The sequence below is a fragment of the Colossoma macropomum genome, unplaced genomic scaffold, assembly GCF_904425465.1.
Source record: "Colossoma macropomum unplaced genomic scaffold, Colossoma_macropomum, whole genome shotgun sequence".
Lineage (NCBI taxonomy): Eukaryota > Metazoa > Chordata > Actinopteri > Characiformes > Serrasalmidae > Colossoma > Colossoma macropomum.
The window spans coordinates 18,585,853-18,603,188 of NW_023494792.1; the positions used below are offsets into that span (position 1 = coordinate 18,585,853).

General features: G+C 40.3%; 1 protein-coding gene across 4 annotated transcripts in view; it reads right to left on the reverse strand.

The window, feature by feature from the left end:
• Nucleotides 1–1,764: 1,764 nt before the first annotated feature.
• The window catches only part of mon2 (MON2 homolog, regulator of endosome-to-Golgi trafficking), a 35,985-nt gene continuing 20,413 nt past the window's right edge, over nt 1,765–17,336 (reverse strand). For 2 of the 4 annotated variants that reach the window (XM_036576374.1, XM_036576373.1), the window contains exons 21-36: nt 16,865–16,966; nt 16,522–16,524; nt 14,020–14,130; nt 13,650–13,825; nt 13,290–13,452; nt 12,429–12,722; nt 10,945–11,143; nt 9,824–10,458; nt 8,314–8,457; nt 7,038–7,166; nt 6,404–6,594; nt 6,147–6,207; nt 5,303–5,426; nt 3,801–4,008; nt 2,703–2,785; nt 1,765–2,454 (exon numbers count right to left, since the gene is read on the reverse strand). In XM_036576374.1, the coding sequence (XP_036432267.1) occupies nt 2,291–2,454; nt 2,703–2,785; nt 3,801–4,008; nt 5,303–5,426; nt 6,147–6,207; nt 6,404–6,594; nt 7,038–7,166; nt 8,314–8,457; nt 9,824–10,458; nt 10,945–11,143; nt 12,429–12,722; nt 13,290–13,452; nt 13,650–13,825; nt 14,020–14,130; nt 16,522–16,524; nt 16,865–16,966 (2,787 nt within the window). In that variant the 3' untranslated portion in view covers nt 1,765–2,290. Of the gene's footprint in view, nt 2,455–2,702; nt 2,786–3,800; nt 4,009–5,302; nt 5,427–6,146; nt 6,208–6,403; nt 6,595–7,037; nt 7,167–7,235; nt 7,665–8,313; nt 8,458–9,823; nt 10,459–10,944; nt 11,144–12,428; nt 12,723–13,289; nt 13,453–13,649; nt 13,826–14,019; nt 14,131–16,521; nt 16,525–16,864; nt 16,967–17,336 lie in introns of those variants that run through there. The other 2 variants (XM_036576375.1, XM_036576376.1) reach the window with 2 other exon arrangements.

The following is a 17,336-nucleotide window of genomic DNA, read 5'->3' on the forward strand; positions in this document are numbered from 1 at the left end:
GAGGCCCAAAGGAGGGGCTGTGAGGAATTCTCCCATGGAAGACTGTCACTTAGGCTGTGTGGCCTCTTTAAAGGGATGGTTCACCAAAAAAAAACAAATGTAGTTTTCCACTCGTTTTACCCGAAACGTAGTCAAGCTATCAACACACATTTAGTTTTGCACTGGAGCTACGAGGCAGATGGAGCTAACAAGTCATTTAAGTGTCACTCAAAACAGACCTCTATTATAGCAGTAGCTCCAGAGAAAAATGAAAGAAGCAAATTATAGACATGTTTCAAGCAATGACAAACTACACCTAAGGCATGGGGTGAAATGTTTACATAATATTTAATATTTACATAATATTTTTTATTTAAAACTATTTCTTTAACCAATTTGTGAATGCATCAGTAAATCATATTTATCTACTCCTAATCCACATAACTTTCAACGACTTGTCCTTGACTACTCTAAAGTTGCTCTGTTTCTATCTATGCATAGAAGGGAGAGAGAGAGAGAGAGAGAGAGAGAGAGAGAGAGAGAGAGAGAGAGAGAGAGAGAGAGAGAGAGAGAAAGACAGAACATGAAAGAGGATTTCTTTTTTGTTTTATAGATCAGCAGATTTAGCCCTTTATTACAGTTCTATTACGACTGAGCCCCTCAAACCTGAGTCTGTAGTTTAGTAATGAACATGTGCAGTCCTCTCGATTCTAAATGACCCTTTACACAGTTTTAAGCTTGTATTCTATGGCAAAACACCACAGATCTGAGATTAAGGTCGCTCTTCATTCATTTCCGAGAGAGCTAATAAACACCTCTTCAGAAATGAGTCACCTGCTAACGGCACTGCCCACAGATACGCCCCGATAACGGGTACAAAAGGGCGCGTTTCTTTCCTCATAGCAACACCACATCGACCAGACAGTGGAGAAAACGCTCCTTGCAGTCTGTACAGATGACCATAACATTAGAAAGATGAAAAACTACCGCTCTGCCGACTGAACACCAGGACACACAGGCGGCTCCTGCAGACTCACTTCTGAAGGCGTCAGCTGATCCTCGTGGCTCGTTGAGGAGCCGAATAGCAGCACAGGAGAAAATTACAACACATACATCACCTTCACGCTAATGCTGCACTAGTAAGGTCTGTTATAATTCAGCAGAAAGTGGAAACACGCTGTTCACCGCTACAGCTCCGGCCGAAGTTCATCACCAGCACTAGCAAGGCAGTAGCTTGCGCAGTCACCTCCATAGCGGGCAATCTCACATCCCAACCAACAGCACAAACTACTACCTCAGCCAGGACATGGCTGCGCTGAGAGCCGCTTCACCAGAGAGTCTCGGAGGAGTCACATCAGGGCCACTTCGCGGCGGCTTTAAAGGAGATACTACCCCTCCGCGGATCGCCCACCTCGCTGAATGGCAGACTGGCGCTCTCAGCTGTACAGCGGGTTCCTCTCTATTCTCACGCGCGATTGGCTGAACGGGCAGCCAATGAAATGAAAGAGAACCCCGCCCATCCCTCTTCCGGTCAATATCTCGTACCCTCCTGGAGCAGATCATCCTCTCAACGTAGAAGAGATATATTACCTCACATGCATGACCTTTATTTGATACAAAGTGCTGGATAAATAATAATAATAATAATAATAATAATGATAATTTCCTTCAACTGGTATAATTATGAAAAGTGGCTTATTTGCCGTACATATGACACACAGGCGATGATGGTGATCCAGATAAAACCAGACACATCTCATTAGATCCAGATATACATAAAAAGGATTAGGTGTTCATAGAACTGTACCATTTATTTTACACACACAGGGTACATCCCTTCTCCAGCTGACTAAAGATGGCATGGAATGTTACAGTAAGATCTTGCATAAAATCTTTTGCTGTTGAGAAAATGTCACAAAAAGACAAATCTTTTTTATTAATTGATGTATTTTTAAATCATTCTCGATTTGAGATTAATGCTGAATTTTTTTTTTGTTTTGTTACATCATTAACACTATCACCACACACTGTACATTAACTCCTGTCGTGGTAAAGAAAAAAAAGGTTTGGGGGGCAATAAAAACAATGAACACTGCAAATTTTATGGAGCAGTTAATACATTGTTACTGTCCAGGCAGCCAATCATAATCTAATAAACATGTGTTAGAAGAAGCTCAGAATGATGGAGCTTGGTTTCCATGACGACAGCAATAAGATGCGCTGGGGTGAGAAACAGTCCATGTGTGTGTGTGCATGTGATAGAGTCACATTCATGGTTCCGGCTGGATAAAAAGCTTGCGGGGGGATCAGATCACGACTCCCCGTTCTGAACTTTGGACACTGGCGGCTGCATTAAGTCTTTGAAAGGCCCCAGAGCCTCCTTCAGAGCAGAGCTGACCTCGGGAGAGGAGCAGGTGATACACTCCACCAGCGTGGGGTACAGAGCAATCACCTGAGCCCAGGTATTCCCATCCACTGCAGAGACCACCCAGATAGCAGGGCGAGGAGGAGGAGTGAAAGACAAGAGAGACAGACAGAACACCAGAGTACACAAAACGGACAGGGTGAGAAAACAAGGATAAGAACTGATGATTAAAAGATTTTTACCTTAAAAGTAAAGAGGACAAAGATTCTGCTTCATGCTTGACATAAAAACTAACAATTCAAAAACAAGACAAGCAGAACCGAAATGTTCACTATGCTGCTCTAATAAATACACTCACCATTCTCTGGTTGTGTCTTTTTGAGGGAATCCATGAGCGTGCTAACAGCTTTTAAGACAAAAATGATTTCTGTCACTTGTTGCCTAGAAGAAAAAAAACACCAAAAAATAAAACAAAAGATCAAAATCACTGGTCAGAGTCTGACATAAGAAGTCTTATTCAAGACAGATTAGTTTCACCAGGGGAGATACTGTAACTTAAGTAAGGAAGAATGAGGTCTGTGATTTTAAGGTGGTATAAATCTGCAGCGTGAATGACCATCTGTAACTGGCGCTCCCTGAATTTATGGTCATTAGTCATTAGTTATAGTCATTCTGTTCTAATTGACTTCACAGTAAAACAAGAACAAAAACTAGTAATAGACATGGCTGTGTTGTTGTTGCTATTGAGTGTGGTGCTGTTGTAACGCTGGCATGAACACCTGGGCTTATGATGTTTACATTTGGGGAAACCCGCACAGATTCTGTATGGTATATAAATCAGCCAGTCAAGTCCTATAAAACTGCATTCCAAAACATCCCCTTGCAAAACTAATCCAGCAAGAATAGCATTACAGTCCTATGCAATGACATATCCATTAAAAACTGTACATCGATCAATGGGTGTCATCATGCAACCAACACTGTGCATTACTGATCACTCCAGTCCAATAATCCAGATATGTAATCACACTAAAATTACAAAGGGCAGCAGTTGGTCACCCACAGGTAGAGAGCCATCACACTGTGTCACATTCGTGCCAACAAATGGTGGGGGAGAAGCAAAGAGGACTGAGAACAAAATGGAAGAACACTGTTCAACGGATGAATGAAGGACCAATGAAAGATGCAAATGGGCTTAACCTGTACGGATGGCATTCTAGCTCCATCCTGTGTGCACTGAGGGAGACACAGTGAGAAGACTGTTATGGTTCTGAGTGTGTGGCAGATTCACACACTGTAAGAGCACATTTAGATGAGTAGTTCATGCCAGTCATATGGCCAAAAGAGAAATGGATTTGTAAGAGGGGACTCTGCCGTTTAAGGTTAAACCGAGGTAACTTACCTGCTCACCTTAGAATTATGTGCGTATACCATATGTATGTGTGTGTATAATTACCTGGGCAGTGGGCAGCGGCCGCTGAGTCTCTCGTCCTCGACGTATCTGCGGAGCACGTCCTGCGCTCTCTGCAGCAACACTGAGAGAGCCATGCGCGAGATATAGCCCTCCTGTGGTGTGCTCGCTTTATTACTGAAGGAAAACTGCAGGAGGGTCTCAAAGCACACTTTAGAGAACTCCTCCCGCATCCGGATATCAATCTCTGCCTCTGAAAACAAAACAGCATGACAGGACTAAACACATTTTCAATAGTGATGTGTAGGGCTGTCAAAAGACGACAGTAATGATTAGAGTTAATTGTGATTTCTCATATTATTTAATGTAGTTTATCATGGTTAACCACATGATTTTGAGTAGGTAATTGCAATTAATTGCATTTGTCTTGCTCAAAATACAAACCTGAAGAATATGTTCATTTTCAAAAAAGCGCTTTTCACATGTTTCAAGAGCTATAAGCGTGGACAAAAATACAGATCCAACACTTTTTACTAGAAAGATTTTACTGAATCCCCACAAAAATCAGGTGGGTAATGAAACAGAATTCTTATATATTATAATCTGGTGTGACCACCATTCGCCTGTGTAAGCGTGGCTTATTCTAGGAAAAAATCCTGGATTTTTATTCAAACTGCTGTAAACTGGGAACAAAACCCAAACTCTTGAATTTATATTGATGTTCAGTATATGTATTACTTTCAATAATTTAATTAGGCTATTGAGAGCAACTCTAGGTTTCCACGTCTGCTGTTGCTTTTTTTAGTTTGCTGCTTGCTGATTTATCCATAGGTCTCCTACAAGCACTCTTCAGAGAAGTATACGAAAGGCTTTCCTTAGAAATCCATTTAAAAGCTGAATTTGAACAGGAGGGCCACAATTGTGGATTCTAGCACAGCAACACTTAATGCTCTATAGCTGTGCTGTGCTATGGATAGTTCAAAGGAGCAAAGGAAAATGTGTTAACAGTATTTAAAAATTAGTGGCGTTAACAATGTATCGCATTAACATGTTATTAGTATGTTAATTTTGACAGCCCTAGCTAATTAACAACACATTTTCTGCATAAGCACTGTTGAAACACATTTCATGTCAAGCCACAAGAAAGCAGCACAACTGGAATCAGCACTTATGTCTGTGTTAAAAATCTGCACACGCTTTTGTGTTAAACAAGGAAACACAATGGTCATGTTCAAAGTAATGTGCAATCTCTAACTGAATACAGACAAAATAAGTAACATTAAGCAATGCTCAGAAATCAGACAGTAACAGATATTCCAATATAGATCCTTTTTGGAGATGGTCTGATACGTGAATAGGTTCAATCCTTTCAAATCTTAAAAACATTATCCATGCCATTTTTACTAATATGTTAAAAAAATGCTACTATTTATATGAGCAATTAATGACAGCAATTATTTATGTCATTAAAACTCAAAGTACAGCACATCTGCTCAATGTAATAACGTGTTTTAAAATGTTGGATGCAACAACTGCTTATTTCTCACCTGTAAAGGAAGAGGACTGGGAGTGGATGGATCCTTTGTTGAGCATGGCCATGATCTGACCTACAAACTCTTTGGGGATGAAATTGGCATAGGGCAAAATCTCTGTGCTGATCAACTGCACCACCTAGAGGACAAAATAGATAATGTCACTGAAAGAAGTGCTGTCAAAAACGTCTGATACAGAAATGCTGTGCGTTTGCTTTTTCAAAAATGTGAACTACACTGTTCAGCAGCACTGCTTTTTGTTATAGCTATACAAGTGGACAAGAATGTACACTAAACAAAAATATAAACGCAAGACTTTTTACTGAAAAGATTTTATAAAACCTAACAAAAAATTAGGGTGGGTCATAAAACAAAATTCCCAAATATTATAATCTGTCAACATATATCTGTATCTACATTTGCCTGTAGCAGTGTGACATGTCCTGGATTTCTTTCAATCAAACTACTGTAAGAACAAAACCAGAAGTGCTGCATTCATATTTTTCTTCACTATATGTGTGACTTTCAATGATTCAACAACGTTAATTTAATTGAGTAAATGCTGGGTTAAATGGTTCCATTTCCTTCACAACTGTAGCCCTCTCACTCTCATTTGTTACAGTGGAGGCTCTTGAAAACAACACTCAAGTTCATCACTGATGAACTACAGAGCATGATGATCACCGCAATAACTTATGCAAATCAACCAGTAATGCAGTCGTGATCTCAGCATCACTACTGGTATCATCATTAAGTGTACGGAGCATATCATTTCATTTTTATACACAATTGTGTAAACATTATGAAAAACATCTATCAGTACTTTCCCCAATTATGAATTTGAAAGGATATAGCCTACCTCGACATCAACGGCCTCATTCTTCTGGAACTCTTGAATGGACAGGTTATCAGGAGGTGTGCTGGAGACAGAAAGTTGAGTACATTGGTTGTGTTCGTCTCTAAGGTAAACGCAATTAGAAACATGTTTTCCCTGAAAAGAGTCTTAAAAACACCAGAGGCAATGCTGTATCATAAGGTATGTGAACAAAGAAGTATTAAAAAACAAACTTTAAAAATGGCTTCTGTGTACAGGCTACACATAGTTGTGCTAGAAACCTTTTGGTGAAGAGGAAGTCCTCGAAGGCGTTGGCTAGCTCGGGCCACATGGTGTCAAACTTGCCCGAGGAGGCCTGTTGCCGGGCGACAGGGAGGCCAATGGAGAGAACTTTGAGCAGAGAGGAAACTGCCAGCTTCCAGGTGCTCTCTGCAGGACATGCATACTTCAGCCCCAAGGGCATTCTCAGAGTCTAGAGCAGTCACAAGGGGGAGGAAGCCAGGTAAATCACATGAAATATTAAGCTAAATGTAAGCAATAAAGGACCTGAAAATAAACTTTAACTCCAACTTACAGTACTGTACAAATACCAGAGACTGCCCTTCATTTATTTAATCGCCTCAGAAATGTCTCCTGAAAAATAAATAACTTACTGGCCATTTTGACATGAAATTAATTGAGGGTGGTCTCTGATTGTGCACAGTACTGTATGTGCAATCGGTGAAGACTTTTCTTGCCATATATTAAGTATTTAGAATTTTCCCTAATTTTTAATTCATCAAGTACTTTACACACCACTGATACATTGATATAGCAGCACCAACACAGCAGACAAGCACATTTAAAATCTGTGTGCCAAGAGACTACCCTGTGCTTTGATGCATATTTGATGAACTGCTTAAAATTGAACATTACCTTAATGATGCTCTGTAACACTTTCTCATTGATGACAGCTTTGTGGCAGGCAGTTTTGTGATACAGGTCTACCACCACCTCAAGAGACCTCTCAGCAAACGGTACATAGTTTAAGGCCACCCATTCTGCCTATAGGTAGACAGACAGAAAGAGAGAGGAAAAAAAAGGGATGAATTAACACAGATAAATAATTCCATGTGCGCATATGATCATCGCCACAGAAGCAAAATTATTATTATTATAAGGCTGACACTGATTAAAGCAAAGCGTGCACACACAGACACACACAGTCAACATCAAAACCCTACTGTAGACTGCCCTGCAAACTCCAACAACTACTGAAAATCTGTTCACTGTTTATTTCACAAAGTCTGGAAAAGAGCTGACCAGCAGCCCATTTGAAAACATCCATAATTAGAGCCTTGTTGGAGCTTGTTAAGACAGCATATGGAAGTCAGGTAGGCAGGGCTGGTGAAGAAAGGAGGACAGGTGAAAGAATGAGTATAAGTGATGATAATCGAGATAGCAGAAAGTCGTCCCGCGTCACAAGTGTTACCACCGAGCCGCATTATGCTGAAAGAGGGGCAGAGAGGGGTGGGAAAAACTCACCGGTGCAAACAGTTGGATCTAAAGTGGATCCATATGATAAGTACAAAAAAACAGAACGAGAGAAAAGTGGACAAGCGTTAACCGTTTCACATGACAGCACAGAGTAATGACAGAAAACTTCAGAATGAACAGATAAAGGATTGAGAAAGACTGGTTCTTGAAGATGATAAGTTGCTCTATAACTGTAGCATTTGAAAGAGAAGTGATGAAGGCCAAGAAAAGAGTGAATGAATATGGTTTTAAGGTTTTAAAAATGATGCTGAATGAAAGGAAGAAAAAAACAAAAAACAAAGATGGAATCGGACAGGGAAACTCGATGCCTTTGTAGTGCCCTCAGAAGAGATTTTATAGCACAAACAATACTCTCCTCCCCACTCCCCAAATCCCACAACAATCCCCTCTCCGAAGCATCCCAAGCACTACACTGTCCACCTTAAGAATGTTAACCACATCCAAAAGCAATCAAAAATGACAAAAAGACGATAAAGCAATGTCCCAGATAACATGGAGAAAAAAAAGCTACATTAGTCACTTTGTGCATTTGCAAAACATTAAAAAAGGCTATATATTTCACGTCCATGCAATGAATGCACATGAATTCCATGATTTTAAACTACACAAGGACTTTCTAAATGTAAGTTACAACATGTGTAGACTGAAGACTTACCTGATTATATTTTGCATTAGCCACATGCTTGGTTTCCATTTTGCCGTACTGTGGCGGCTTGCAAGAGAACTCGACAAACTGTAGGAGCTGCTCAAAGATGGCAGGGTACATCACCTGCAGGGTCTCAGGACCAACACAGATTGCCTGAATTAAACACACACATACAAAAACACACATAAACAAACACAAAATTCTCAGAATTTGTGGTTGTTTTACAGTTAAAGTAAGCAAAAGACATTTATTGTGTTTTCATTTTCATCTTAACATCTGAAACTCACACTTGGGGGATATAAGAAAAAATACTCCCTGCACAGACTTCAGGAAATTAATCCTTACTGCAAAAACACCCATCAAACCACAAACTTGAGGCTACTATTACTAATACAGGTAATCTGTTACAGGAGAACTCCACTCCTCTATGAGTTGTGACTGAGGCTGTCATAGAAATATATATGTTGGATTAAAAAAAGTTCACGGCACCCATCTGTTGCTGGTTATTTCTCGTGTCAGTCAAATGTCCCTTTCCTATCAAACTAGCTTAAGACAGTCTTGGATAACCTTGGATAACAGATCACATTTACCAATAAACATACCAGCTAAAGAAGCTACAAGGCACACTTCATTTGCTATTTGTTTTGACAGAAACTAACTAGGCTACATTTAAAACAAGTTAAATAAATATCAGACTCAATCTTCACAATTTTATATATTGCAATCCGCCACCCCCACCATACCCAAAAAAAAAGCCTGCTGAAAAATACTGCCGCAAATTTTGAGAAAGGCCACTACAAAATCAAGCACTTAGTCTGCTACAATCACAAAAAATGGCTGCAAAATCCTTGTGGGTGTGAGATGAAAGCAAAGTCAGTTAGAGTGGTTTGGTTCATTCTAGAGAAACTTAGAGTCAGAATAGTTCACAGTGGTTGTGATAGGAACCAGACATCTGAAGCACCGATGCCTCTAAAAGCTCCCTCACAGAAAGTTACTATATTGTTAATAATTTAATTTTAATTTAAAATAATTTTGACTTAACAAAAAAAAAAGCCTTCATGGCAGAGAAGTAAACAGGGGTCGCTGTAGAGCAAAATAGTACTCGAGAAAAATTTTTTTGGGACTGTTATTAACATATAAAACCTACGGAAACAAGTAGGTTCACTGGTTGTTTCTGAAAGAAAGTAAACCTCTATATTTACATATATTTATGTCGTGACCACCGAATTATCAACATAACTGTAAATCTGAGAAAGTTTCTCTACACTGCACCATTTCACATTAAAACACTCTGAATGTCTGTATTTACATCTTAATGACTAAATTATGCTGATAGTTTGGAAAAATGGTGAAATCAATTTGAATTAAACAACATTTGTCTGTAGAGGTCATTCTGAACAAAGCAGCCATTTAGTGATTTTTGCACACATCTGGCTTTTGTGGAACCTTTTCCCTCTAATCTTTATGTTATGTGTTACAGCATCTGGATCAATAAAAAATTCCTCGTCCTCATCCTTACCTTCTGCAGCACATCCAGTGCTGTGAGTACAGCCTCCTGCAGACTAGTGAGCACTGCCTCTGTGTAGGAGGGCAGAATAAAGGGGGAAGCGTCTGAGCTGATGGGTACAGACACTGCTCCATGCAGTATGACCCCCAACTTGCGCAAGTCCTCCATGCTAAATCCTCCCGCTATGTGCTGGTAGAGGGCAGGAAAAATCTGGATCAGCGCTGTTAGAAAAGGCTGACTGGGCACAAAGGCTAGTTTATCTGTGCCACCACTCGGAGGCCTTGTGCATTCAATCCCCGTTCGGTACCAAGTGCTCCACGCTGACCACCAGAGGGCAGAGTCGTCCTGCTCTTCTCCAGGTGGTGGCGGCGGAGGCTGGGCACCGTAGCGCTGAGCCAGTCGCTCAGCGAGAGAGTCTGAGCGAGGCAGGGGTCTGCCAGGGCCTGAAGCCGTGAGTGGGTCCATGAGCACAGGAGGAATGTCCATAGCACCCAGAGCATCTGGCTTGTCCGTGTCCTTAACAGGCGTGACCAGCTGGAGGATCTCCTGGAAACTCTTAAGGGCAGCGAGGGACACTTCATTGTTTTTGCTAAGTGCTGCTGACTGAATGTGGTCCAGTAAGACCTCCCAGGCTTTGAAGAAATCACCTAGCGGTTTAGCAGAGAAGGGATTTGTTAATTGCAACAAAAGAATAAAATCAACAAGGTTAACATGAATTATATGTGGACAGAAAAACAAATTCTGCATTGCCCATTGTGCTGTATGTAAAATTTGTACGTGAGGAAAGCTACTGATACCAGTCATGTCAAAAATAGAATAATGCTAGAAGAATTACTTATAATGCAGTGGGAAGTCTTCAGTTTTGGTACAGTTTCAATAGGGAACCAGTTGTAATTCTTTGGCTACGTCCACCACATACGAAAGAAGAAGTCAGTGCCTCTGCAGTGTTTCACTGCATCTTAGCAATTAAGCAATTATTTGATTACTGTTGTATTTGATACACACTCCAGTTCCCGCAAATTCAACTACAATACTGCCAACCACCACAACAATAGTGGAAGCTGGACATCAAGGATCACATATACATTATTTTTTCAGAATCAGCGCTGTAAAGCTGTTCTGTCATTTCTTACCCAGTTGCTGCAGCAGGTATCTCCTGGTGTTGAAGATGCGAGCAACGCCAGCTAGGGTCAGTACCCAAGTCTCTGCCCATTGTTTCTCTGCAGTGTCCCGTGAGTGGTGGATGAGGATGTTTCCGCCACCTGATTCAATCTTCTCCTTATCTGCAGTGGTGGAAGACTTCCTCACGCAGTCCAGTAAGTGAAAAAGCACCTGCAGGTTACAGCACAAAACAGATTCCCTGCATTGTTCTGAAGGTGTATACACTTTTTTACTGGCAAAAACTGGCTAAAATGTTAACTGTCCAGCCTGTTTTGTTTTTACCCTCATCTAACCAAGTCCCAAACCCAAACTCAAACTGACGCAGAAAAAAAATAACATCTTTGTAGTAGTGGGCAGTATACAGGATCATGCAGTATAACACTTGCAACTCTTCCTCAGGTATGAGTCTTGTCATGACCCTTACACTGGTATGCCACAAATAAGCACAGATAATGCGACATACCATGCTAGCATTCGCCATTTAGCTGAGTGGCTGAGTCATGGGTGTTTCAGTCGCATTTCAAATGAAAATGAAAATTGAGCAGCCCCTCAATTACCTCCTGCTGTCTAGTACACTGTATCTGAAGTAGTCCACTTTGTTTTCATAGCAGTGGACATGGCCAGTCTTTTGCAGTCAGCCTTAGCATAAACAAGGACACCAAACCGATTGCTAGGCCTCTCATACTGCCTGAGAAGCCACCTAAATCTGTCAGCTGCAAGTCTTCGGGCCTTGTTCGTGCAACAAGCCGTGGACCAGCTGGTAGTGAAGCATGAATGTAATATTTTGCAAATTCCTGCAGTGTTTGACGGTCATTAACACAAATGTACAGGACGCATATATGAGAAAAATGAATTTCAGTGGAACTGCAACTGGCTGTTTATTCGAATTTCTCGCTCAACCTTAAATAATGCAGCAAATGATATAACTGCTGCTCCATTTAACATAGAAATTCGAACAAAAAGCTGCTGAATAAGTAACCAACTTATGAAACAACATTTAGCACTGTTTTTGCCAGGCCCACTAGGTTAGCGTTAAAAGGCAATACTGACATAGGCTTATTTACATATTGTTCAGTTTTATTTTTACTGTTGTGTACAATAAAAACATTTAGATCAGATTTACTTTTGTTGTTAAAAATACCTCTTATTAAATTTGATGGTACATCCCAGAATAATAATCCACTGTTAACCTACAAAAAAAACTAAAGCATCTTGAATGGTCTTATTTAAAAAAAAACAAAAAAACTGTTATATATCCCGAAACAATCAGAAATTTTAATTATACCATGACATAAAATACCAGCCGTACCGCACACTACTACATCTTTGCACTTACTTGACCGAATGACTTGGGCTATGCTGCATAATCTCACAAATCATTTAACAATCAATCAATGATTGAACCTTTCACAATACACTCAGTAGTATTTAAATGCTATTTGTTTGTCGAGTTTACCTTCCACACCACTATGTGCCACGTGGCCTGCTGCAGCAGGGTTCCATGGGCAGCAATAGTTGAGAACATTGTTTGTCCAGCACTTTTTCTGACGGCCGGCCGAGGATCTACACACAGTTCTCCCAGCTTGGCGTACAGACACAACCACAGACAGTCAAAAGGGGGAGCAGGATGAAAGGGTCTGTTCAGAGGCTCTCCGTTCTCTCGGGACTGTTTTAGCAGAACAGCCTCCTCTCTTTCTAGCTCCTCTGTAATGATCTCTCCCCGTTGGAAGAAATAGTCTGAAATGTTCCACTGCAAAAGATAAACGGGTGAGGTGAAGGGAAGAGTTGAGGTTGTTATAAAACCTAGTATCTTTGAAACTTTTATTGTTCCAAAAAAGAAACATTTTAAGGACAGTTTATAATAGCTAGGTTCTTAAATGGCCCGTATCGACCCTACATTTTTCTTGTATTTTTTTTTTCTCAGGAGGTCCACTTTTGACATTTGTGTGGTTTTATGTACCAAAAACAGTCATAATTCATTTTTACATGACCATTTTTCAACTTCCCTTTATCCCTTAGAGTTAAACTGGCTGTTTTCGTTAATGTACCTTCAAAACTGATATATGTAAATTACCATTGCTGTAGGCTGAACAAGCTGATGTATGTAAATGCTTTGATTTTTGTGACATCACGAAAACAATAAACTTAAATCAGGCTATTTCTGCAGCTTAGTTTCCATTTAAGGACTGTATGGCCAGGGATGTGAATGGTTTGTTTTGAAACTTTCACAGTATTTACCTACTACATTAAACTCTTTAATTCAAAAAAGCAAGTAAAATCTTCCATGATATGGGCACTTTACAGCAGAGGATCTCACCAAAAGCCCTATAGAGGTCAGGCTGATATTCAGTTCCTGGTTTTGAAGACCAAAGCTGCCAGCTACATCCACAACGATCTGGAGGCACGTGCAAGGCATGGTGGGTAAAAAGTCAGTCACCACCAACTGGAGACACTGGAAGGCTGTTCGGATTAAGGATTCACTGGAAAGCACAGGGGAGGAACAGTAACGATTTACAAATGTGGACCAGTAAAAACAAGACTGCAAGAGTTTAGGTAAAAATCGTTAATACTCTGAAAAGCATAAATCTACTAAAATGCTTACTGCTGCAGAGAACTTTATTTTGCATTTACAGACTATCTCTGGAAGACTGGAAAATGCAATACATGTGTGTCTCACCCCTGGTCATTGCGGATTGCTCCGATGACCCCTAGCACTAGAGGCCAGCCTGGACCAAGGCTGTCTCCTTGACTCTGCAGAATCTGCAGCACACATTCGAGCTGTTTCTGCCTGATGTCAGCGTGCAGTATGTTAGACAGCTCCTTCAGAGGGTTCAACAACAACAGCTGCAGCCTCTGTGGACATGAAACCATTAAATCAAGACAGTCATAGGTTATCCAAAGACATTGTAAGCACTCTTAAGTCCTTTGGGCACTGTGCAGTCCTCGTTCTCAGGTTCAACTTGTGTTTATTGCTCAGTCAGGACAATCAAATACCAAAAAACAGGAAAACACCAACAGCAGATTGCTTTATGGGAAAGAGCAGCTACCTGGTTCTGAGACAGGGGAGGGTCATGCTTGTAGGCAAGGCCAGCTTTGATTAGAGACGTAACAGCCTCAGCTCCCCACTCCCTCATACGAGCATTAGGGTGCTGGCAAACCTGAAAGAAACAAACACAGTGCAAAATAGGGGGAAAGATGCATACTCAGAAATACAAGTCTGAGAGAAGCGGATAACAATGCATTCATATAATGAGAAAGGTATGGTATTAATATGTATGTTGTCGCAATGTGCACAGGTTCTTGAGTACTCAGTTAACTGTCCATGATGCTAGTATTACCACTCTTATTTGGAGTGCACCAACACCACAGTGAGAATCACATTCTTTGATTCTCAAGTGCATTCAACACCATCCAGCCTCTCCTGCTAAGTGAGAAAGGAAATGTCAGACTAAAAACTCCCAGTAAATGTCAGACTTTTGCCACCTGTACAACACTTTATCACTGTGTCAGGACATCACTGTGCATTAGAGCCTTTTATACACCTGTGGCAATGAGACTAAATGAAACACCCACATTCAATGATTAAGAGGTGTGTTCCAATATTACTACCAACCTAGCTACCCATTCAGATACTGAAATCACTATTAGGGTATTTATTATTCTTTACTCCGGGAACCCTGAGGGAATATACAGGCCAACAATTCTGATAACTGTTGATTGTACTTTTTAACGTGACTGTAAAATGTGTTGAGTTTGCTCACATTTGTGAGTATGTATAAATTTTAAACTTGCTTTTCCCAAACACGAGTGCCTCAACGTTAATTTGTTGCCAAGGGCAAGTTGTTAAGGATGTGACCGAGAAGGCAAAGATAGCCAACTACTCCAGCCCAGTTACTCTACTCTAGCTCTATATTTTTCTGACAAATTATGTTGACATGTCACCCACTGACAACAAAATACCACCTGTAAGAAGAAGATGAGTCTCTATTAGAATCCAGTGTTGTATCACTCATTAGCTCATAAGAGGCAGCCTCCTCACTCATCCAACACAAAAAAGTTTTTAGCCAGTTTCCCTAGGCTATTCTTCAAAAATAAAATGTTTTCAAATATATTGCTTTGTGTTGCTTATTTTTGTCTAACACTAAAGCTGTCTCCAAAAAGCAAGCCTACAGCACTACATTCATTTCAGCCAAAGTTTTTTTTTTTCCAATCCCTGAGGTTAACCGATTATCCATTCAATAATTCATTAATTCAGTCAATTTTTAATTTTAGTTTTTAATCTGTAATTAATTACGAATATTAAACTCAGTTGAAATGCACAGTCCTAGTGTGTAATGCAATGGTTTCCCAATTTTCTTTCCAATTTAGTCATGTCCAATTCCACCCACTAGTTAGGACTCCCCCAAATCACACGATACTACCAGTGCTAGGAGGGTGAAGGCTAACACAGGCTTCCTCCAAGACCTGTGAAGCGGCACCACATCTTTTCGAACTGCCGCTCACGCAACGTCATTGGACAGCTGAACGCGCTCAAAGGAAAGCGCCAACCGCCAGATCTGTTATGTCAGCTAACACTGTGTTGGGTGAAGGGGGAAGAAGCAGAGGGGGGAGAAGCCACCCAGAGAAAGCGAGGCCAACTGTGCTCTTTGGACTCCCTGCCACGGATGCTGTAGCATCACCAGGGATTGAACTCACGATCTCCTGATGGTAGGGCCAACGCTTAGACGGTTGCCCCACTCGGGAGCCCCTTCACAAACATTTTTTAATTCAGCTAACATATGGTCTCAGCGTGCAGAACAGGCTATTGGTTTCAAAAGTTTTTCCCCATTGGACAGATTAAAAACAACAAAAAAAAATTCGGTCACAAGATGTTCAGCTTGCATTATTATAGATATTTGAAAAACTACGAAAGATCTTGCTGTCCTTAGGGTTCTTAAATCAACATATCATATGTATTACTGTTGTAACAATTGCACGGATATGTTTCACAGCTTTGTGAATATCTGATATAGTATAATTGGCATCTCTGTAATGTTACACTTCTAAAACCTATAAGCAAGACAAAAGCTCTCATGAAATAAAATTAATTAAATGATCTGAGCCATTAAAAATGAATCAACAGATGTTATAAGATGATAAGCAAAGAACACAGAATAAGTGGTGCACAAGAGACTATAAATTAGGATATTTAAGAAAAAAAGCAAGTGAAATAGGGTAGTTTGTATGGATTGGCTAAATCACTTGATTAATATTAATAAAGAGGCTATAGTTAAATAGCAAAATCTAACATCTCATGGCTATTGTGAATTGAAAAGTGATTGGGCTTAACTGCTTTACTTCAATCATAATTTGATTAGCTTTGACAGTCATATTCTTGGGGAAAGAAAAAAAGCGGAAAAAAAAAACAATTTTGGATGAAATCAAACTGACAGAAAAATCCTGTGGTAATCAAGCAGGCTTAAAGTGAAAAGCTTGAGAAATTTTTTTGAGGATTTTTTTTTTCCATTAAAAGAGAAGCTTGAGAGAAAGAACGGGGTTTAGGAACTTACCTTCTGCAAGACAGACATGATGCAATAAGAAAGAGAGCAGACAGAGATAGACAGAGATAGACAGAGATAGAGAGAAGGAGACAGAGAGACAGTGAGAGAGATGAAAAAGATAACATGAAGACAAGCATTCCGTCTTAGAGCATACACAAGTGACTACAGAAGGGGTTCTGGGTTAGTGACAGACACACATGGCTACAGGCAGAAAGAGCAAGTTAATGATGACAGGCCTACACACCAACATCTCTAAACTCCTCAGTCTTCCATAAAAGCTGATCATTTCCTTCACATTCAGAGGTGAATTGCTGAAGAACTCTAATGCTAGGTTTGTGGTTAGCGGCCTTACCTCCAGTAGATGTGCAGTCAGGGGTCTCCACAGGATCTCTATGCGGTCCATATTCACCAGGCCTGTTTCCAACAGCTTAGCAACTGCAAACAGAGATGGTTCCTGTCCAAGAGAGGAAAATTATCATTAAGAAATGCCAGATATGCCGTTGCCGAGTTTTGAAAAAAAATACCTTTATCCTGACTAAAACACATCACATCATTACAAAGCTGGGCTGTACAATATAAAACAAAATACCACACTGCCAACTCAAAGTAAAATGTTTATCAGTAGCTTAAGATGCTCTCAAGCTTTATAACCTTCTCCAATTTTAAACTGAAGTGACGCAGCACAAGAAGCAAACCTGAACTGCAAATATGATGATGAAGGGCGCAGTTACTCTGCTACACAGTGTGATACAAGTACAATATATTACAATGTAAATGTGATACACAATTATAATTCATTCTACATTATTTTGACCAAAATTATT